The following is a 24,286-nucleotide window of genomic DNA, read 5'->3' as shown; positions in this document are numbered from 1 at the left end:
CTCCTTTGAATTGTGGTATTGGTGAAGAATATCGAACATAGCATGGATTGCCAGAAGAACGAACATACCTGTCTTGGAAGAAGTACAGCCAGATGCTCCTTAGAAGCAAGGATGGTGAGACTACATCTCACATATCTGGACATGTTATCAGGAGGGACGGGCCCTGGAGAAGGACATCATGCTTGGTAAAGTAGAGGGTCATTGAAAAAGAGGAAGACCCTTAACGAGATGGATTGACATAGTGGCTGAAACAGTAGGCTCAAGCATAATAATGAACGTGAGGATGGCACAGGACTGAGCAGTGTCTGAGCAGTATGATTGCTGTGAGTTGGAACCGACTCAACAGCACCTCACAACAACATAGTGTTTGTGACTGTTTCTCTGTGTGTCGCTTTTTTAGTGATTACTCTCACTATTTCATTATATATTTATAACTTACTACAGTCTACTGGTATTAATATTTTACCAGTTCTAGTGAAGTGCAGAAACTTTACCCTCTCTTCTCATTTTCTTTGCCCTTCCCTGTTTAAAATATAATTGTCTTAAATATTTTCTCTACATGCATTTAGAACCACATCAGACAGGATCATAATTTTTGCCTCAACCATCAAACGTAATTTAGAAAACTCAAGAGAAGGAAAATGTATTTATCTATATTTTTACTCTTTCTGTCCTTTTTTCCTCCTGACATTCCAATATTCCTTCTTCCATCATTTCCTTTCTGTTTAGAGCACTTAGTCGTTCTTTTAGGGTTGGTCTACTGGCAATGAATTCTTTGTTCGTCTTCATCAAAAAATGTCTTGATTTCCATTTCATTCTTTTTTTTTTTTTTTTTACTTTAGATGAAAGTTTACAGAACAAACTAGCTTCTCATTAAACAGTACACATATTGTTTTATGACATTGGTTAACAACCCTATGACATGTCAGCGCTCTCCCTTCTTGACCTTAGGTTCCCTATTACCAGCTTTTCTGTCCCCTCCTACCTTCTAGTCCTTGCACCTGGGCTGGTGTGCCCCTTTAGTCTCGTTTTGTTTTATGGGCCTGTCTAATCTTTGGCTAACTTAAGAGTGACCTCATGACTGAGCTAAAAGAGTGTCCAGTGGCCATACTCTGGGGATTTTTCTAGTCTCTGTCAGGTCAGTAAGGCTGGTCTTTTTTGTGAGTTAGAATTTTGTTCTACATTTTTCTCCAGCTCTATCCAGGGCCCTCTATTGTGATCGCTATTAGAGCAGTCAGTGGTGGTAGCAGGGCACCATCTAGTTGTACTGGACTCAGTCTGGTGGAGGCTGTGGTAGTTGTGAACCATTAGTCGTTTGGACTAATCTTACCCTTGTGTCTTTAGTTTTCTTCATTCTTCTTTGCTTCCACTGAGAACACTGGAGTATCTTAGGTGGCCACTCACATCCATTTCATTCTTGAAGGATATTTTCACCAGATATAGGATTCTAGGTTGATAGTTCTTTTCTTTCAGAACTTGAAATAGTTGTGCCGCTTTTTTCTGGACTTCCAAGTTTTCTGATGAGAAATCCTCTGTTGTTCAGATCGTTTTTTCCCTACAGATAACATGTTGTTTCCCTCTCACTGCTTTCAAGATTTTTCCTTGTCTTTGGTTTTCGGAAATTTAACTATGGCGTGTCTTGATGTGGATTTCTTTGGGTTTATCCTGTATGTAAAGAAGCATAAAACACAGTCCTTGCCTTTTATCAAGTCTGATAGAATACCAGTACTTTTAGAAACACATATACAAAAGTACTTAGCAGTGAAAATCCTATGATAGAAAAACATTTTTCTTCCACCTCCCTTGGCACAGCTTCTTTCTTATATCTGCATTTAGCGGTCATTTAGCACTGTTCAAACATTCTTTTAAGTGCATAACTCAAATGAAAGTAAAAAAATTCCATAGGGCCAAGTCCAAAGAAGGAGCTGAAAACTAGAGTAACTTGAAGCATTTGCAAATACCAGAAAACTAGAGCCTTAGGTTTGAATAGCCTCATGGGAGTTAGAAGACAAAGCTCTTGGCACATTCAATAGGGACAGTTGAAACTGTTTCCCCACCACTGCCTACATATACAGAAAACCAGGATCATCAAAAAAGTATACTGCCATTGAAGGACTGGGCTAGAAAAAAAAATACTGCTCTGCAGTAACAGGGCTCTAACAAGGTAACTTATCTTTTAGCCTTTTTTTAAGTAAGAAAAATGACTCCCCTGAGAATTGTAATAACTACTTTGATTCAGAAAGGATTGTGTTTCAAATGTACATAACCTTCATTGTCTGAGAAACCTCAGAGTGTAAAATTAACTCAAACTGATCCAACTTTGATAGTGATTCAGCGTATCTGCAAAAAAGAAAAGAAAATTATTTTCAAAGAAATGCACCCTTAATATAAACCCTTCAGGATTCCCACATATGAATATCACATATGAGTAAGCAATCAACAGTTCCAAAACCAGAGGTGGGAATAAGCCATCATAAGCACAAGTCAGAAGAAAACAAAGAGAATTAACCCCTAAATCAGATGTTTAGTATAAAGTAACAATTAGAAAATGTTTAATGACATAAGAGGGAATGAAAATATGAACAAAGTACAATTTCATTTTGAAAAATGAAAAGCCAGATTTGAAAAGAAATCAAAGAATTTCTGAAATTAAAAAATACAATCATTGAAGTTAAAAACTCAGTGGATTTAAGTGAAAAGTAGATTAGACATAGCTGAAGAGAGAATAAATTGGAAGATGGATCTAAAGAAACAAGCTAGAAAACATGATGAAGAAATAACGTGTCTAATTGCATTTCCAAAGGAAGAGAATAGCAAAAATGGAGAAAGAAAAATGAGGGTATTCAGAGATAATAGGTGAGAAATTTCTAAAACTGATAACAACACATGGCTCCTCAGTTTCAAGAACAACAACAAATTCCAAGCAGGATAAATGAAATCTTTCTCAGATATGGCAGCTATGATAAGTTAGCTCACTCGGCATCATTCCAACTTCATTCAAGTGTGCCTTCTTGTACTGTGGTTGCTAGAAGGCTAAAAGCTATATTTCCCTTATTACCTTTGCAGGTAAGTTTCCAGGTAGCATTCAGAATCACGTGTATTCGTGTGAAGCTTGAATTTAGAACCAAATTAAGTCAGGAAGCGGAGTGGTAGTGTGTAAGGCATTCATTTACTACTGTTAATCTAGGATATGCATCATGGCTCTGGAGAGCCTATATCTTGCTCATTCAACATTTTTGTTGGTTTTGAAAGCATCTAATGCCCAATATTAAGTTATTTTCTACTTAAAATAGACCAATTTCTATCCTATGCAATTGAATCCTTATTGATACCACCAGATAAATATACTAAAATTACTGAAAACCAAAGACAAAGATCTTAGAAGCATCACATCCAGAGATAAAAGACATATTATCAACAAAGGAATAGCAGTTAGTCTCCAACAGACTTATCAAAAGCAACAATGGAACCCAAAACATAGTGGACTATTGTCATCAGAATGTTAGGAGAAATTAACCATCAACTCAGAATTGTATACCCTTTTTAAGAATAAGAGTAAAATAAAGACATTTTGAGAGAAACAAAAATTGATAGAGTTTACCAATACCTCTTAAGACCTTCTAAAAGACATTCTTCAGGAAGAAGATTTGAAATGCAAAAAGTAATAGTGAAAGAGAAAAAATGGTAAACCCGTGGGAGTATTTGAACGAAATATGACTTATTTTAAAATAACATCAAATTTAAGAGATTTAAAAAGTAAAATGGAACTAAAATAGTGGACAAATATAAGATAGAAGAAGATAATAAAAGTTACATAGTTTCAAAAAAAAATCCTCAGTGATGCTATGGTTTCAAAGTCCTTGTTATCTGGAAAGAAGATGTATATATTGATTAATTTTAGATTTTAAGTATGAATTTTCAGTAACCACTAAAAATTAAATTTCATTTCATAATAAATTTTAAAAACATGGCAAAGTAAATGGGATTTTAAAAATTGAATCCAAAAGAAGGCATGAGAAGGTGAAAAAAGGAAGCAGAGAAAATCAGGCCCAATACACAGCAGAAAATAGGGAGGTAGAAATAATTCAAAGCATGTCAGCAATCACAGTAAGTAGAAACAGACAAAAACCAAGCAGTTAAAAGACAAGACTGTCAAAATGGGGTGGGGGGAGGGGAAATCCAGCTTCATGGTATTCATAAGAAACATAGTTAAAACATAAATTCATAGAAATTTTGAAAGAAAGGAATATAAAAATATATATACCACATAAATATTGACCATAAGAAAGTTGGATTAGCCATTTTAATAATAGAAAAAAAATGTTAAGGCATAAGGCATTATGTAAAATGAATGTGTTTGCTACATTATTAAGGAGAGATTTCTCTTTACCAGAGAGAAATGGTAATTCTAAAACTTTACTCAAAATTTTAAGCAAGAACTCTAAGAATTACAAAGAGAAATAGGTAAGTACTCTATTGTGCTGACTTATGTTAACACAGCTTACTTAGTAAATGTTAGATCACTCAAAGAATATTAATAAGGACATAGATATTTGAATAACACAATAAAAAATTGATTTAATGGGCGTTTGAACCATGCAGTCAGTCATTAGAAAATGCACAGCCTTTTCAGCATACATAAGATAATTATTAAATTAACCAGACTCTAAGCTTTATAAGAAGGCTCAACAAACTTTAAAGATTTGGTGTTACGCATATTATGCTGTCTGACCATAGTGCAATTAATTTAAACAAAACAAGACAAGGTTACTCAAAATGGCCCAAACAGTTTCAAATTTAAAAGCACAATTCTAAATACCTCACAAGTGAAAAAGAAAGAAATCATAATGGAAATTTTAAAATACTTAAAATGGAATCATAATGAAGATACTACAAAGTAGGATGTAGCTAAAATAGTTCTTTGAGGGAAATTTATAACCTTAGATGCTTTCTTTAGAAATAGGTAAGGAAATAAAAAAGCATCCAACTTCATGAATTAGAAAACATATCACTAGAATAAACCCAAACAGAAATGAAGAATGAAAACAATAAAAATAATGGCAGAAAGTAATGAAAGAAAAAATAAAGATCCAATATTGAAGATCAGCAAGTATCTAATTTTGCTACCTTCTTCACACCTGCTAAGACTAGGGCAAAGAGATTTATTTAAAAGCATAAACCCACAAAGAAAAGACTTAATCAGATTTAGAAGCTGAAAAGTAGATGGACTACTGCTAACTGATTAACTGATCCAAGACAGCCAAATCCAGAGATAGAGGAGGGGTCTAAAATAAGGAAGCTTGGTTAAACGCTGTTTAATAAACTGTTAGATCTGTAGATCCCTTCACCTATTCCATACCATTTGGGCAACTGCAAAAGTCTAGAGGTCTGTTTTTCAGAAAGAGTAAACAATGCCTAGACTTGAGTTTGCCAGGCACAACTGAAGATGTAAATTAGGGAAATTGTGTGGTGTTGAATCAAGAATAACCAGTTGCCATCAAGAAAGTTCCGACTCTGGTAACCCCATGTATGTCAGAGGAGAACTTGCTTCATAGGGTTTTCAGTGGCTGATTTTTTGGAATTAGGTTGCCAGGCCTGCCTTCCAAGTGCCACTGGGTGGACTCGAATGGCCAACATTTGTTTAGTGGCCAAGTGCCTTAACCATTTGCACCACACAGGGACTCCATGAATCAGGAATTGTATGCTATCAAAAAGAAACAGAGAATCCACACACACACACACAAAAAAAAAGGATCTTAGAAATTAAAAAAATGAAAAAGTCAATTGAAAGAGTTAAAGAAGTCTGAGTATAGATCAAAAAAGAGAAAAATAGAAAGTACAAGAGCCTTAATAGGGATATTACTGGGCCAGAATAGAAGGACCAACACTGAAAGAAAAAAAAAAAGGAGGGTGGACAGAAAAAATGGAATGGAGGAAGCCATCAGCAAGAAAACATCCAACAATTGAAGGACCTGAATTATTAGATTGAAAGAGCCTCTGGATGCTCAGCACAATGGATGGAAATAGACCCACGCCAAAATACAGCATCATGAAATTTCAGAATACTAGAACAAAGAAGATTCCACAAGTCTTTTAAGTTGGGAGGCAGGTATACATACAAAGGTTCAGGAGTCAGAATGGCTTTATATTTAAAGCAAGAACTGGAAGCTAGAAGACAGTAGATCGATGCCTTAAATTTTCTAATGGAAAATTATTTCTAACCAAGAATTCTATACCCAGCCAAACTATCAATAAAATATGGTGACAAAACACATTTTCATACATTCAAGTACTGAATAAAATTTGTATCCCATAAACTATTACTCAGGAACCTACTGGAGAATGTGTTTACACCAAAGTGAGAGAATTAACCAAAAAGGAAGAAGACATGAGATATAAGACATAGGAGGTACAACACAGGAGAAAGGTAAAAGCAGTTCCCAAGGTGAAGGTGATGGGAAGGGATTTTCCCAGATTATAGCCATACACTAGACAGGCAACCATTCCAGAAAGTAACAGGGTGACTCCACACACAGATATGTTGAGGGCCTTCTGCATTATACATCTTGCACTTGATAATATAAGGTAGCTCTGTTCCCAGAATCTTTATCTGTACTTAGCTTTCATGGACCATATGCTGATGAAGTTCTTACTCTCTCCTCCGTGCCCTGCTATCTGGATAACCAAAGACATTCATTCACCCCACAGAAGAATTTTGCTTTGAACTACTTCTGAGAGCAGAAGATTGGCATGGTAAGTAAGCTTAGAAGCAGAAAATAGAGAGCATCCTGCTTCCATGATCGTATTCCTGACAAATTTCAGCACCTGGCCCACTCTGCAACCCTGCCAGATGCCTTCACTATGTTGAGCTCTGTGTATCCTGGGACTCATTCTTGCCTTCACCCACTATTGTTCCAAAATGATGATATGATAAACTCTCCGAAAAGCTGAAGCCAGACTATAACTCTCTTAAACTCATCTGCTCTTGAGAATTTTATCAAACAATGGCAATAATGCCCTTTTCATACACAGCCAAGTTTGTACTTGCCTATGATTTTTAAATAAATCACCTTTTGCATTCACTTAAATCCAAATGTAGCTTAAATAACAAAATATTTGGGGGAAAATATATTATTGTGGTTGAACACATTTTTTAAAAAAAGGGAAACCATATAATACTAATAGATTTAGAGAAAGTATTCTGTAAAATTCAACACCTATTTATGTTTTTTTTTTTTTAAAAAAAAGACAAAAACCTTTACTGACTAATTATAGGAGGGAACTGAACTCTATAGCACATAACATACTTAATCATGAAATGTTAAAAAAATTTTTTTCTCCCTTTAAAATCAAGAATAAAACAAGGATACATAATTATCACCACTTCTATTCAACAGAAACTGGTAGAAATCCTATCCAATGTGTATTTGCAGATGACATGATTATGTATAGAAAATATCAAAAGATATATACAAAATAAACAAAAAAACCCTACCAAAAGTAGTAAGTGAATTTAGCAACATCACATCAATATTCAAAAATCAATTGTATTATTAAAAAAAAAAAGAAAGACTGCTCTGACAGACTGGAGAAACCCCAAGAATATGGCCCCTGGACCCCCTTATAGCTCAGTAATGAAGTCACTCCTCAGGTTCACCCTTCAGCCACAGATTAGACAGGCCCATAAAACAAAACGAGACTAGAGGAGCACACCAACCCAGGGGCAAGGACAAGAAGGCAGGAGGGGACAGGAAAGCTGGTAATGGGGAACCCAAGGTTGAGAAGGGGAGAATGTTTATGTGTCATGGGATTGGCAACAAGTGTCACAAAACAATATGTGTATTAATTAATGAGAAACTAGTTTGCTCTGTAAACCTTTATCTAAAGTACAATTAAAAATTTTTTGATACTAAAAAAAATGTATTTTTATATACTAGCAGCAAACAATTGTAAGATGAAAATTTTTTAAATACCATTTACAATAGCATTTAAAAAATCACATGCTTAGAAATTCAATTTAGCAAATATGTACAAGACTTGCACACTGAAAACTACAAAACATTTCTGAGAGAAATTAAAGACCTAAATTAATGGAGAGATATACCATTTTCATGGATTGGAAAATTCATTATTCAGATGTGAATTCTCCTAAATTGATCTATAGATTCAATGCAATCCCAGTAAAAATTTCTGCAGGGTTTTTGGTAAAAATTGAGAAACAGATTCTGAAGTTTGTACGAGAATGCAAAGGATCTAGAATAGCCAAAACAGCTTTGAAAAAAATAATAATAATAAAGTTGGAGGACTTAACACTAATTGATTTACTCTATGCTGCAGTAATCAAGACCACGTGGTATTTGTTGGTAAGGATGAAATTAGATCAGTAGAACAGAGTAGATTATCCAGAAATAGGCCCACACGTGTATACTTACTTGACTTTTAACAAACATGCCAAAGTAGTTCAATGAGAAAGAGTAATCTTGTCAACAAATTGTGCTGGAACAACTGGATATTCTTATGGGAAAAAAGGAACCTCAGCCTTTACCTCACCCCATTCCAAAAACTTACCAAAAGTGGATTATATCCCTAAATGTAAAAGCTTAAAATTATAAAACTTGTAGAAGAAAATGTAAATCTTCACAACCTTTGGTTAGGCACAGATTTATTAGGGTACAAAAAGCACAAACTGTAAAAGAAAAATTAATAAACTGAACATCAAAAATAAACACTTGCTCTTCAAAAGACACAGTTAAGAAAATGAAAGGCGAGTCACAGACTTGGAGAAAATATATATCCAACAAAGGACTTACATCTAGAATATATAAATAACTTACAATTCAATAATAAGAAGGCAAACAACACATTAAAAAAAAATAGGCAAAAGATTCAATAAACCCTTCATCAGAGAAGACATGTGGATGGCAAGTAAGCACATGAAAGGATGGTCAGCAACATCAGTCATTAGAAAAATGAAATACCACTACACACGTACTCAAACAAGAAACTCACTGCCGTCGAGCTGATTCCGGCTCATAGCGACCCTATAGGACAGAGTAGAACTGCCCAATAGAGTTTCCAAGGAGCACCTGGCCGATTTGAACTGCCGACCTCTTGGTTAGCAGCCGTAGCACTTAACCACTATGCTACCAGGGTTTCCGCACACCTACTAAGCAGCTAAAAGGAAAAAGACTAACCATACTAAGTGTTGATGAGAATGTGGAACAGTTGGAGCACTCACACACTGCTAGTAGGAATTTAAAATGGTATCATCACCTAGGAAAACAGTTTGGCAATATCTCAAGTTAAACATTCACTGGCTGTACAACCTAGCCATTCCTCTCCTATTTACCATACAAAGACTTATTTATGATTTTTCATAGCTGCTTTATTTGTAATAGTCAAAAACCGGAAACAACACAAATATGTACCTGCAGGTGGACAGATAAATTGTAGTATATCCATACAATGAAATGTTGCTCAGCAATAAAATAAATGAACCATTGATGCATGTAACAACATGGATGAATCTCAAAATAATTATGCTGAGTGAAAGAAGCCTACAATAAAAAATATATTTATAAAACATTCTAAGAAATGCAAATTAAGCTATAGCGACAGAAAGCAGACCAGACCAGTGGCTGCAGGGAAGGAGTAGGTGGGTAGGAGCAATGAAGGATGGATTACAAAGGGACGCAGAAACTTGTGGACGGTAATAGATGTAGTGGTGGTTTTATGTCGTTATCAAATTGTGTACTTTAAATATGTGCAATTTAAGGTAAGTCACTTATACTTCATTAAAGTTGTAAAAAATATATATAAAAAATTAAGCTGTTCTTATTATTTTGGGTAACTCACCAACCTTCAGTTTCTGCGTATGTGAAATAAAAAGAATGTACCTACCTCACAGAGTTTATTTAAAGATTACATGTATGTATGAATTGTTTTTCTACTCAGCCTGGCACAGAGCAAGTGACTCAATCAGCAGTAATTCTGTTCCACCATGCCCTGCCTCTTCTGTGAAAATGAAGACATTATTGGACACTTGGAGATTACCTTCCTGACACATTTGGCAAAGTCTCGGTGGCTGATTCTCTCTCAGTACCTTTTAACAGCTAAATAAATATTGTAGGCAAATGTTAGAGGATTGAATAGCTAGGTTTGCTTTTAATACTAATGAAAACCTTTCCTTCTTGGGAGAGCAGTGACTAAATTTAAGCTGTGCTCATGACATGAATTGATACAATTTCATTTTGCTTTTCCCTTTTTCCCCCACAGGGTTTATCCATGGCTTAGAGGACTGGGTTATACATCCTTGGGTGTATTTTTATTGGGATTCTTATTATGGAACATAGATAACATCTTTTGCGATTCACTGAGGTAAGGTACAGTTTTATTCCTTGAGAAATATTTTAGAAGCATTCTATTACTCAGAGAGTTTCATAGGTGTATAGAGTTACCAGTGCCTTGATATTAATTTTTACCATTGTTGAAATGTAGAAGATATGTATAGTAAATAAAGTTAAATTCAAGTAATACCTATTTAAATTACCTAAAAATTGGACGTAGAATATTTCATAACATCTGTAGGGTTTTTATTTTCTTTCAGCTCATCACAGAATTATACAGTCAATCAAATATGGACTAGGTCTTTGAAACCTGACTAATCTGCTTTATTGAATAAATAAAAATCATTTGTAATGAGCAAATGAAATATATATATATAAATTTGCATTTTAATATGCTTCATGTTTTTGCTAAGAAAGATAAATGTTCCTTTTACCATCTTATCAGCAATTACGTATTGACAGGAGTTTGAATCCTAGACTTAGGCCTCTGGACACTAGTCTGCCACTAAGTCACTTTTCTAGGCCTCAATTTCCATAAAGTGAATGTATTAAACAGGTTAATCTAATGATCTTTCCAACTCAAAACCCTGTGACCTAGCAGTTTTGTGTAAATACAGAGGACGGAGGAACATATTAAACAATACCACAGAGAGGCAATCAAAATTCAGACTATAGGAAATCTACAGCATGAATGACCTGTTTTCTTCAACAACTAAATTGCAGAGGGTAGGAGGAGAGAGAGGAGGAACATACAAATTAAAAAAGACTTATGTATGTTGACCAAATGCAACGTGTTGACCTTTTTTTGGATCTTGATTCAAAACAACTGTAAGAAAAAGAAAAAATCTATGAGACAATTGAAACGTTGGTCAGTGCCTAGATACTTGATGATATTAAGGGATTATTGTTCATCTTTTTAGGTATGAAAATGGTATTCTGGTTATGTTTTAAAGAGGTTTTCATCTTTAGAGATACATACTAAAATATTTAGATATAAAATGATACATTATCTGGGATTTGCTTCAAAATAATTCAATTTAGAAGAGCAGCCTATAGAAAAAACAAGATTGGTCATGAGATGATAACTTCGAATAAACATTGAGTTTTATTATATCCTTTTCTCTACTTTTATATATGTTTGAAGTTTTTCTAAAATAAAATGTTTAAAATGAAATTTTTAAAAACGTCTGTAACTACTTATGGAAACACTAGTGACATAGTGGTTAAGCACTACAGCTGCTAACCAAAAGGTTGGCAGTTCAAATCCACCAGGTGCTCATTGGAAACTCTGTGGGGGAGTTCTACTCTGTCCTATAGGGTCGCTATGAGTCTAATTGACTCGACGGCAAAGGGGTTTTTTTTTGGTTTATAACTACTAAATAACTTATATAATTTGGGGACATAAGTAATTCTCAAATTTTAGTAGTCCTATTTTTTAAAAAGTAAACTGTAGCCCTATTAAAAATGTGATATCTAAGTACGCTATTGACATCCTTGAAAAACAGAAATATTCTGATTTAGATGCAGACTTTCATATTGAAATATTTACAGATGCAATAAATATCTAGAATTTGCTTGAAAATAATATGAGAGGGGAAAGTGGATGAGGGTATAGATGACACAAGATTGGCCGTAAGTTGATAATTGTTGAAGCCGGGTAATGGGTACATTATTATTTTGTCTGTTTTTGCACAGAAAAAAAGGTTGGCAGTTCAAATCCACCAGCTGCTCCTTGGAAACACTTTGGGGCAGTTCTGCTCTTTCCTATAGGGTCGCTATGAGTCGGTATCGACTCGATAGCAATGGGTTTTTGGTTTTTCTTTTTGCACATTTGAAATTCCCCATAATAAAAAGTTAAGTAAATGTAGACAAATAATACAGCTGACTTAGAAAACTAAGATCTGAGGAAGGTTTTGCACTGGGTGTCATCATCCCCTGGGTGAGAACCACTAATCAGTCTAGCCCAAGAAACAAAGTAGGCTCTTAGAGATGGTAATTGTCCTCGAAATACCCTGGGAATATCTAGAAAAATATTTGGTGTTTCACATTCTTTTTTTTTTCTTCTCTAATAAGAATATTAATATGCTGTACACTTAACCTGAAGATCTAGCGTTTGAGACTCAGCTATGCCACTAGCAAGTGACTTGGGCAAGTCAGTTAATCTCTCTGGATTTTAGGTTCCTTATCTTAAGTGCTATGGCTGCTAACCAAAAGGTTGGCAGTTCAAATCCACCAGGCATTCCTTAGTAACTCTATGGGGCCCTTCTACTCTGACATGTAGGGTCATTATGAGTCAGAATCAACTCGACGGCAATGGCTTTGGTTTTTGGGTTTTTTTTTTTTTTTTTAATCTGTAAAGCAGAAACCCTGGTGGTATAGGGATAAAGAGCTATGGCTGCAAGCAAAAGGTCAGCAGTTCAAATCCACCAGGCGTTCCTTGGAAACCCTATGAGGGCAGTTCTACTCTGTTCCATAGGGTCACCGTGAGTCAGAATCGACTCGATGGTGGAGCGTTTGGTTTTGTTTTTTTTTTTTTTATCTGTAAAGCAGTGTTAATAATAGCCTTCTCAAAGAATTACTGACTATGAAGTGAAATGATAGGTACAAAAGGACTTTATAGACTGTATGGTGCTGTACTAAGGTGATGGTTATATGTAGGGCATGAGAGGCATGTATCTAGAAAAAAGAGTTTCATAGATTAGTACATTACCTAGAAAACATTAAGATAAACTATTTTCTTTATGGAATGACTTTTCAAAGCCTTTAATATGTTAGTACACATTATAAATCTCAAAGAGGGCAATAAACTATGTATTTTTCTCATATTTATTTTATCACAGAGTCCATTCTTCATGGAACATCTGCTAAGAATACTAGCAGAATGCACTTTGGAAAACAATACAGCAGACTGTAATTTTCTTAAGTAGACTTAAGGAAATTAATTAATCGCCATATTTGAGAATGACAGGCTTTTCAAAATGCTCCAAAACTGTCAGCATCAGTTGTTATATATGTAAAAAATTTAACATAGCATTTTGTTTTCTTTTTTCCTCTCCACACAGAAACTTTCGAAAGAAGATGCCACCCATCATAGGTGTTACCACACAGTTTCATGCATGGTGGCATATTTTAACTGGCCTTGGCTCTTATCTTCACATCCTTTTCAGGTAGGAAATGGAGACTTTTTAGCTTATAGTATTCATGGGTTCTGCTTTGCTCTTCAAATGGGATGGTATAAGAAATGATGAAGTAAAAGAGCTTAACAAAAGAGCTCAATGGACAGGTCAAGAAGACAAGATAAAATATTATAATGAAATGTACAGAAACCCAGATTAGAAATCCAAAAGGGCAGACCATGATTGGCATTTCTCAAGCTGCAAGAACTGAAGAGAAAATTCAAGCCTCAAGGATTCTGTGGGTAAAAAATTGAATTACACAGGACGCATCAAAAGAAGGTGGAAGGATAACTTTTGGTCTCTACTAGTACAGAGCAAAAGAGAAAGAAGGAAACCAAAGACTCAAAAGAAGAAACTAGTCTACATGAACCATGGCCTCATCTACCCTGAGAACAGAAGAACTAGATAGTGCCCAGCTACCACTACCAGTCATTCTAATCGGGGCCACGTAGATGGACCCTGATAGAATGGGAGAAAAAATGTGGAACAGAACCTCAGATTCTGGGGGGGAAAAAAAGAAATGCCTACTGGTCTGGTTGAGATTAGAGGATTCCCCAAGACTACTGCCCTGAGATACTCTTCAAATCTTGAAGCGAAATTAACCTCTGAGGTCATCTGGTAGTTAAATAACAAATTGGCTCAAAAAATATCACCCATAAATACTGTACTGCTTTAAAAAATCACCTATATGAGACCAAACGGTCAACAGTCACTTTAAAACAAAGATGAGAATGTTAGGGGGCAGGGAATCTAGATTAGTGGAAATGAAACAACCGGAATGGAAATGATAAGAATGTTCATGCATTGTGAAGAACGTAACCAATATTACTGAACAATTTGTGTAGAAATTGTTGAATGTGAAACTAAACTGCTGTGTAAACCCTCACCAAAAATACAATAAAATATTTTTTAAAAAAATAATAAAGAAGTTGGAAAGAATATATAGAGTCACTGTACAAAAAAGTGTTAGCATTCAGCCATTTCAGGAGGTAGCATATGATTAACAACGACTGGTATCGAAGGAAGAAGTTCAAGCTGCACTGAAGGCATTGGCAAAAAACAAGTTTCCAGGAATTGACGGAATACCCTTTGAGGTGCTTCAGCAAATAGATACAGTGCTGAAAGTGCTTACTCATCTGTGTCAAGAAATTTGGGAGACAGCTACCTGGCCAGCCAACTGGAAGAGGTTTATATTCGTGCCCATATCAAAGAAAGGTGATCAAATAGAATGTAGAAATTATCTAACAATATCATTAATATCACATGCTAATAAAATTTTGCTGAAGATATTTCAAAAACAGCTGTAGCCATACATAGACAAGAGACTGGCAGAAGTTCAAGCAGGATTCGGAGGAGGATATGGAGCGAGGGATATCATTGCTGATGTCAGATAGATCTTGGCCAAGAGCAGAAAATAACAGAAAGATAATTGCCTGTGTTTTATTGCCTATATAAAGGCATTAAAATATGTGGAAGAATGGGAATTCCAGAACACTTAATCATGCTCATGCAGAGCCTGGACACAGATCAATAGCCAGTGGTTCAAACAGAACAAGGGGATACTGTGTGGTTCAAAATTGGAAAAGGTGTGTGGCAGGGTTGTATCCTTTAACCTTACTTACTCAGTCTGTATCCTGAACACGTAATCTGAGAAGCTGAACTATATGAAGAACAGGGCATGAGGACTGGAGGAAGATTCATCAGGAGCCTGCAATATGCAGATGACAAAACCTTGCTTGCTTAAAATGAAGATGACTTGAAACACTGGCGAAAGTCAAAGACCACAGTCTTCAGTATGGATTACACCTGGTCTTGAAGAAAATAAAAACCTCACAATTGGACCGATAAACAACATCATGATAAATGGAGAAGAAATTGAAATTATCAACAGTTCTATTCCACTTGGGTCAACAGTCAGCTTTCTTGGAAGCAGCAGCCAAGAAATCAAACGATGCATTGCACTGGGCAGATCTGCTTTAAATGCTGTCTTTTAAATTTTAAAAAGCAAAGGTGATACTTCGACCAGGAGGAGCCTGACCCAACCCATGATCTTTTCATTCACATCATGTGCATGCGAAAACTGCACAATGAAAAGGAAGACAAAAGAAGAATTGATGTGTTCAAATTGTGGTGTTGGCAAAGAATATTGAATATACTGTGGACTGCCAAAAGAATGAACTAATCAGTCTTAGAAGAAATACAACCAGAACATTCCTTAGAAGCAAGGAATTCACTTACTTTGCACACATCAGGAAAGACCAATTGCTAGAAAAGGACATCATGTTTGGTAAAATAGAGGGCCAACAAAAAAGAGGGAAACCCTCAATGAGTTGGTTTGACACCATAGCCGCAACAAGGGACTCAGACATACCAACGATCATGAAGGTGGTACAGGACTGGGCAGTATTTCATTCTGTTATACATAGGGTCACCATGAGTCATAGTCAGCTCAACCTCAACTAACAGCAACAAATTTAAAAAGTTAGAGACAGGATCAGGTACTTTGATCCAACTTTGCCTCTGCCACTCTGTGACCTTAAGTAAGTTCCTTCTCTTCTGTGAAGGTTGGTTTTCTCATCAGTAAAGTGAAGCCATTGCACCAATTGACCTCTCACACATGATCTACATTCTAAGTCGATCGCTGATCTCATCTTTTAGTGCAAGTAGGGTATAAACATTTCCAGTTTCTTATAGATCAGGATATCTTTGTTTTAGAGTACAGTTGGAAAAGGTGGGGACGGGCCATGCAGCCAGATCACCTGCATAAGGGACTGGGAAGGCATGAGTACCTGAAATCCCCAGCGTCATCTTTCTCCTCCCCTGAAATAAGTCAGCTGCCACTTCTCTTACCCTGCTCCCCTAATGAAAAGTCTGTTGAAGGGTGGCTGTTTACAGCAAAAATGAAATCCAAGCTCTCTCTGATCACCCTATCCAAATAATACTACCATATCACTGTCTCTCCTCTTACCATACTTTTTCTTCAAATAATTTATAGCCAGTTAAGTATTTATCTACTTCCCTCAGCTAAAATACAAGTTCCTTGAGAGCAAGGACTTTATCTTATTCACTGCTACCCCCCCAAATACTTAGAATTATGCCTGGCACATAGTAAACATTCAGTATATATTGTTAAATGATTTAATGAATGTGTACATATTGTCTCTTTTGCAGTGGATTAGGCATGTTTAATCTCAAAATTTTCTCTGTTTTCTTCCCAAGAATTGAGAGAGAGCTAAAATATTTGTAGAAAGGGGCAGAAAGTTCTCCTGTAGACCAGTGTGAAAATTTATGAAAGTGAAATTTTTAGAACACCTTCCCAAAAGAACATTGCATCTCACCTGCCTGGAGATTGACTTATCCAGATCACCTGAATCATCTCAAATTTAGCTACCTGAGAACTACATAAAAAGAGCTTCTGGAGTCCTAGCCAGGGCAATTAGGCTAGACAAAGAAATAAAGGGCATCCGGATTGGCAAGGAGGAAGTAAAATTATCTCTGTTTGCAGATGACATGATCTTATACACAGAAAACCCTAAGGAATCCTCCAGAAAACTACTGAAACTAATAGAAGAGTTTGGCAGAGTCTCAGGTTATAAGATAAACATACAAAAATCACTTGGATTCCTCTACATCAACAAAAAGAACATCGAAGAGGAAATAAACCAAATCAATACCATTCACAGTAGCCCCCAAGAAGATAAAATACTTAGGAATAAATCTTACCAAGGATGTAAAAGACCTATACAAAGAAAACTACAAAGCTCTACTACAAGAAATTAAAAAGGACATACTTAAATGGAAAAACGTACCTTGCTCATGGATAGGAAGACTTAACGTAGTAAAAATGTCTATTCTACCAAAAGCCATCTATACATACAATGCACTTCCAATCCAAATTCCAATGTCATATTTTAAGGTAATAGAGAAACAAATCACCGACTTCATATGGAAGGGAAAGAAACCTCGGATAAACAAAGCATTACTGAAAAAGAAGAAGAAAGTGGGAGGCCTCACTCTACCTGATTTCAGAACCTATTATACAGCCACAGTAGTCAAAACAGCCTGGTACTGGTACAACAACAGGCACATAGACCAATGGAACAGAATTGAGAACCCAGATATAAATCCATCCACATATGAGCAGCTGATATTTGACAAAGGCCCAGTGTCAGTTCATTGGGGAAAAGATAGTCTTTTTAACAAATGGTGCTGGCATAATTGGATATCCATTTGCAAAAAAATGAAACAGGACCCATACCTCACACCAAGCACAAAAACTAACTCCAAGTGGATCAAAGACCTAAACATAAAGACTAAAACGATAAAGATCATGGAAGAAAAAATAGGGACAACGTTCGGAGCCCTAATACAAGGCATAAACAGAATACAAAACATTACCAAAAATGACAAAGAGAAAACAGATAACTGGGAGCTCCTAAAAATCGAACACCTATGCTCATCTAAAGACTTCACCAAAAGAGTAAAAAGACCACCTACAGACTGGGAAAGAATTTTCAGCTATGACATCTCCGACCAGCGCCTGATCTCTAAAATCTACATGAGTCTGTCAAAACTCAACCACAAAAAGACAAACAACCCAATCAAGAAGTGGGCAAAGGATATGAACACACACTTCACTAAAGAAGATATTCAGGCAGCTAACAGATACATGAGAAAATGCTCTCGATCATTAGCCATTAGAGAAATGCAACTTAAAACTACGATGAGATTCCATCTCACTCCAACAAGGCTGGCATTAATCCAAAAAACACAAAATAATAAATGTTGGAGAGGCTGCGGAGAGATTGGAACTCTTATACACTGCTGGTGGGAATGTAAAATGGTACAACCACTTTGGAAATCTATCTGGCATTATCTTAAACGGTTAGAAATAGAACTACCATACAACCCAGAAATCCCACTCCTTGGAATATACCTTAGAGAAACAAGAGCCTTCACACAAACAGATATATGCACACCCATGTTTACTGCAGCTCTGTTTACAATAGCAAAAAGCTGGAAGCAACCAAGGTGTCCATCAACGGATGAATGGGTAAATAAATTGTGGTATATTCACACAATGGAATACTACGCATCGATAAAGAACAGTGACGAATCTGTGAAACATTTCATAACATGGAGGAACCTGGAAGGCATTATGCTGAGCAAAATCAGAGGCAAAAAGAAAAATATTGTATAAGACCACTATTATAAGATCTTGAGAAATAGTATAAACTGAGAAGAACACATCCTTTTGTGGTTACGAGGCGGGGAGGGAGGGAGGGAGGGAGAGGGTTTTTTACTGATTAATTAGTAGCTAAGAACTGCTTTAGGTGAAGGGAAGGACAACACTCAATACATGGAAGATCAGCTCAATTGGACTGGACCAAAAGCAAAGAAGTTTCCGGGATGAAATGAATGGTTCAAAGGTCAGCGAAGCAAGGGCAGGGGTTTGGGAACCATGGTTTAAGGGGACTTCTAAGTCAATTGGCAAAATAATTCTATTATGAAAACATTCTGCATCCCACTTTGAAATGTGGCATCTGGGGTCTTAAATGCTAACAAGCGGCCATCTAAGATGCATCAATTGGTCTCAACCCACCTGGAGCAAAGGAGAATGAAGAACACCAAGGTCACACGACAACTAAGAGCCCAAGAGACAGAAAGGGCCACATGAACCAGAGACCTACATCATCCTGAGACCAGAAGAACTAGTTGGTGCCCGGCCACAATCGATGACTGCCCTGACAGGGAGCACAATAGAGAACCCCTGAGGGAGCAGGAGATCAGTGGGATGCAGACCCCAAATTCCCATAAAAAGACCATACTTAATGGTCTGACTGAGACTAGAGAAATCCTGGCGGCTATGGTCCCCAGACCTTCTGTTGGCACAGGAGAGGAACCATCCCTGAAGACAACTCATCAGACATGAAAGGGACTGGACAGAGGGTCGGAGAGAGATGCTGATGAAGACTGAGCTAATTATATCAGGTGGACACTTGAGACCGTGTTGGCATCTCCTGTCTGGAGGGGGGATGGGAGGATAGAGAGAGTTGGAAGCTGGCAAAATTGTCACGAAAGGAGAGACTGGAAGGGCTGACTCATTAGGGGGAGAGCAAGTGGGAGTAAGGAGTAAGATGTATATAAACTTATATGTGACAGACTGACTTGATTTGTAAACATTCACTTGAAGCTCAATAAAAGTTAATAAAAAAATTAAAAAAAGAGCTTCTGGGCAGAATTCATGCTGTAAAGTGCTCCAGGTTATTAGTCATGGAAGGGCTGTTTAAATTTTGGTTCTAAGTATATTTATTTTACTTTTTGCAATTTCTTGCTACCTCGATTATTTGGATTCTCAGCCCATAAACCACCAAAAAACCAAACCCTTTGCCATTGAGTTGATTTCGACTCATAGCCCGCAACCAAACCAAGCCAAACCAAACCCAGCGCTGTCGAGTCGATTCCGACTCATAGCGACCCTATGGGACAGGGTAGAACTGCCCCATAGAGTAACTGCCCCCTAGAGTTTCCAAGGAGCGCCTGCTGGATTTGAACTGCTGACCCTTTGGTTAGCAGCCATCATATTTAACCACTACACCACCAGGGTTTCCCATAGCACATTGGAAATACCCAATTTAAAAGAGAAGGGATATGGGAGAAAATGCTGGAGGAAACTGACAAATGACGAGAAAGGAAAAGCCAGAATAACTATAAAGGCAAACCCAAGAATTCAAAACTTAACACCTTAACACTGCCCAAGAGGTTCCAAGGATGTTACTGCGTTATAGTACAATACAATAACGAATTTCTATAATAAATACTCAAGAAGGGATGAAGTTATATTCATTATATTCTATTTTAAAAGGCCAGGGTTTCCTGCTTTCCTCTTACCATTATCACCTTCTACTTTCCTCTTCCTTTAACTTTCTCCTCCCTTCCTGGTGTGAAAAGTCTCAAGGGAGCCATGGCAGTAAGGGAGAAGCTCTGCACAGAAGTGACAGCATTTAATGTCCAAGGACTAGGGAAGTGAGGAAATGGCATCAGTTATGGTATCATGCTGGGCATCCAAGAAAATCTGGTGATGATGGAGAAGGGTTTTTGTTTTGTGCCCCCCCTCGCCGCCCCCCCGCCAAAAGATTTGAAAAAGAACCAAATAGAGCCTCTAGGAATGAAACTATAGTAGCCAAAATGTAAAACTCAATGTACAGGACTAATAACAGATTAGATGCAATTGAAGAAAGATTTAGTGAACTAATTCTGAACTAAGAAAAGTCAGAAAAAATTACTTATATGCAGCAGAGACAAAAAATATGGAAGTAAGATTAAGAGAAATGGAAGATAAAATGAGAGAGTCTAACATATAGTTTAACTGGAGTTCCAGAAAAACAGTAGGAAGAAAAAGGGAATATTTTAGTTACTATTGTTGCTCAACAACCCCAAACTTACCAGCTTAAAACAATCGTTGTATTTTGCTCGTGATTTTGTGGGTCACCAATTTGGAAAGGTTCAGTTGGGCAGTTCTCCCTTCGAGTTTGTCATGGGGTTGCAGTCAAATGTCAGCTGGGACTTAAGTCATCTGAAGGCTCCAACTGGGATGGACGTCCAAGATGGCTCACTCACATAGGGTAGAAGTTGATGCTGGCTGTCATCTAGGAGCTCAGCTAGGGCTGTCAGTGGAACACCTACACATGGTCTCTTCAGCCTCAGTGTAATCAGCCTTCCTACCTGAAAGCTGGCTTCCCCCAGGAGGAGCAGCTTAAGAAAACCAGGCAGAAGCAGGAAGGTCGTTTATGACCTAGTTTCAGAGTTCATAAGATGTCATTCCTCCCTACTCTCTATTAGTCAAAGTCACAGAGTTAGTCAGGGATACATAGATCTGCCTCAAATTTGGTGCCCTGCCAAGCTGAAACTCGGGTCTGAGGAAGAGGCACTGCTTAGCTGGTGCTCGTGTCTCTGAGCTCAGAAGAGAGGCCCCATGGGGCTGGGCCCCAGGCTCTTAAGAAGGGCTCTGCTGCTATAGGAACAAATTGCTACTGCCACAGTGACAAAGCATTGTTGAGATGCCATTCACAACCACAAGCCAAGAGCCCCTCAGGAAAATAAAATGAGCAAGTCCTTTCTTTCTTGTCCAGCTTTGCAGCCTCCCTCTAATGCTGTGTATCAGAGAGCCAGCTGGCAGTACAGAGATGTGGTTTGTAGAGTCCCAGCTCCTGCATTAAAAACAGAATATGAAAAGGTGGATTTGGAGCTGAGATACAATAACTTAATAACTGACACAACTGGTGAGACAAAACAGGAAGAAAAGACGAAGACCATAAATAGCAAGTATCATGGATGCAAAAGGAAGTATCACTAAAATGCTGCAAATATTAGAAAGATAAGATATTTTTAACAGGTGTATGTGATGGATACTTTTGCTTATGTTTGCAAATTTTCATAATATAAAAGTTTGATTTTTAAGCTAATAGCCTTATCTGGGCTAACCAAACCAGTTGCTGTGCCGTCAGTTCCGGCTCATGGTGATCCCATGTGTGTGGGAGTAGAACTGTGCTCCATAGGGTTTTCAGTGGCTGATTTTTTCACAAGTAGATTGCCAGGCCTTTCTTCTGAGGTGCTGTGGGGTGAATTTGAACTGCCAACCTTTTGTTTAGTAACTGAGTGCTTCATCTGGGCTAGATACTCTGTATAGATTACCTCCTTTAATCCTCATGGCAGTTCTTTTACCCATGAGGAAAGACAAACTCAGAAAAGTCAAGTACCTTGCACATGATCTCATGGCCAATTAGTGTTACCACCTGGATTTGGGCTCCGAGTTTTCTGTCTCCAAAATGGAACTGGAAGACCTTAGAAATTATCTTATACAACTTTTTTATTTGATGGTAAAGGAAACGAGGGCCCAGACAGAAGTGACTTGTTGAAGGCCACTACCAGTTAGGTTTCCAGGCAGTAGACTATAATGTATTGGCTAAAAGTCAGACAGAACCTGAATTCAAATCCTGCCTCTAACATTTACAAGCTGTGTCACCTTAAATGAAATATTTGACCTTTCTGAGACCATTTCTTATACGCAAAATGGGAATAATACTACCCACGTGGTAGGATTGTTTAAGAATAAAATGTCTATAAAGGCTGCCTGTCCCACAGTGTAAGTACGTAATGGTTGGGAGTAGTGGAGGTAACACCCAGGACTAGAATTCGGGGCTTCTCTGCCCCAGTCCAGGACTCTTTCCTGAAGAGAGAAAAAAATATGATAACTTGATTTTAGAGACTAACATCTGAAAAACTGTTAGGGTGCATTTGTATTTTAAGACAGTAGAGTATTTTTTATAAATAAAATAATATTTGACATTCCTCTTTACAGTTCCAGTTTTGGGTGCAGCATAGTAACATCATAGCCACATTAACTGCCTTCCCTTTCTCTTGTTTAAAGTACTATAAAATTATGTTTTTATGTGTACCCATGATATGTTGTACGTGACTGTTCAAATACATTTCGGTAGTATGCCATACACAAAGCTATGTGCTACTTTATGGACAGTTTGGTGAATTTTCCAAGGATAAAAATAATGTACTTTGGCTGTATGCACTGATTTTAAGATCTGATCTTATCTTCAGAGGTGACCCATTTTAAAGGACACTGTGATGGAGACTTTGTGTTACCTTCCTAGTTAGCTCATACCTGCACTTTAATCCTTATATAGCCAATATACTCATTTCCAAAGTAATCTAAGAGTACTGTTTTCACCCTTACTATCATATATCTTCAAAGATGAAACTGCTAATTGTGATAGGAATCATATCAAGCGTTATTGGAAAGCTCCCCACTAAACTACAAAGTCTCGGAGTCACAGTCTGTGAATTGATTATTTGTGTCTTCCTTAACATTTTGACAAGTGTTCTGCACAAAGTAAGTGCTCAAAAAAAAAAAAGGTTGCTGAAAGAACAAAGGATATACCAACGTTTCCTTTTCTTTGCATATACTGAGGCACTATGCTTAAATTTGTCAGTAGGCCAGTTTACACAGATGAAAAATTAGTCTGAACATCTTTTCCCCTCTCTCCTTTCTTTCAGTTTATATACAAGAACACTTTACCTAAGATACAGGCCAAAAGTGAAGGTAAGTCTACTTCCTAGGTCTGTGGAGGAGAAAGGGGACAGAAGGAATGGAGGGATGGGATGGAGGTGGGAGAAAAGAGAGAAGGAGGAGAGGAACTGAAGAGAGCTCAGGCTTTGGAGCCAGAAGGCTTCGAATCCTAAGTCTTCCACTTATTTGCTGCATAACCTTGGGCCAGTCTCTTGCCTTAGTTTCTTCAAAATAAAATGGAACTGCTACCTGACAAATGGAGTTAATATCACTGAATTGTACACATGAAAATGGCTGAAATGGTAAATGTTTTGTTATATGTATTTTACCACAATTAAAATATATATATATATTCAGTTAAAAATAAAATTGAGCTGTTAATAGCTATATTGCAGAGTTGTTTTCAGGATTAGAGATATCTAAGTGCCCAGATCCATACTTGACAAGGTAGATGCTTAGTACTTTTAAATAAATTAAACACTAATAGTTTCTGCAATCTGTGCAAACCTGGAAGGAATATGGATTGTTTTGTTTTGACCTACTTGCTGTGCTCAGGCAGCTAATACCTGAACATCACTACCAGACCCACCAAGCAGTGTAGTCACAGCCTCATGGGTTCTTTCTCACTCTTTTTCAGGGATAATGTGGAACAATTTTATCTTCTCTCATTTTGTCCTAAC

General features: G+C 37.0%; 1 protein-coding gene across 1 annotated transcript in view; it reads left to right on the top strand.

Moving 5' to 3' along the window:
- ACER3 (alkaline ceramidase 3) overlaps positions 1-24,286 on the top strand; it is a 167,349-nt gene that overhangs the window by 135,634 nt on the left and 7,429 nt on the right. Inside the window, exons 8-10 of the mRNA XM_049889736.1 lie at positions 10,276-10,377; positions 13,409-13,513; positions 23,594-23,639. Coding sequence (XP_049745693.1) covers positions 10,276-10,377; positions 13,409-13,513; positions 23,594-23,639 — 253 coding nt within the window. The remainder of the gene's footprint in view (positions 1-10,275; positions 10,378-13,408; positions 13,514-23,593; positions 23,640-24,286) is intronic.

This window comes from Elephas maximus, chromosome 7 (assembly GCF_024166365.1).
Source record: "Elephas maximus indicus isolate mEleMax1 chromosome 7, mEleMax1 primary haplotype, whole genome shotgun sequence".
Classification (NCBI taxonomy): domain Eukaryota; kingdom Metazoa; phylum Chordata; class Mammalia; order Proboscidea; family Elephantidae; genus Elephas; species Elephas maximus.
The sequence above is the reverse complement of the archived record's forward strand: the minus strand, read 5'-3'. Positions and strand labels throughout refer to the sequence as shown.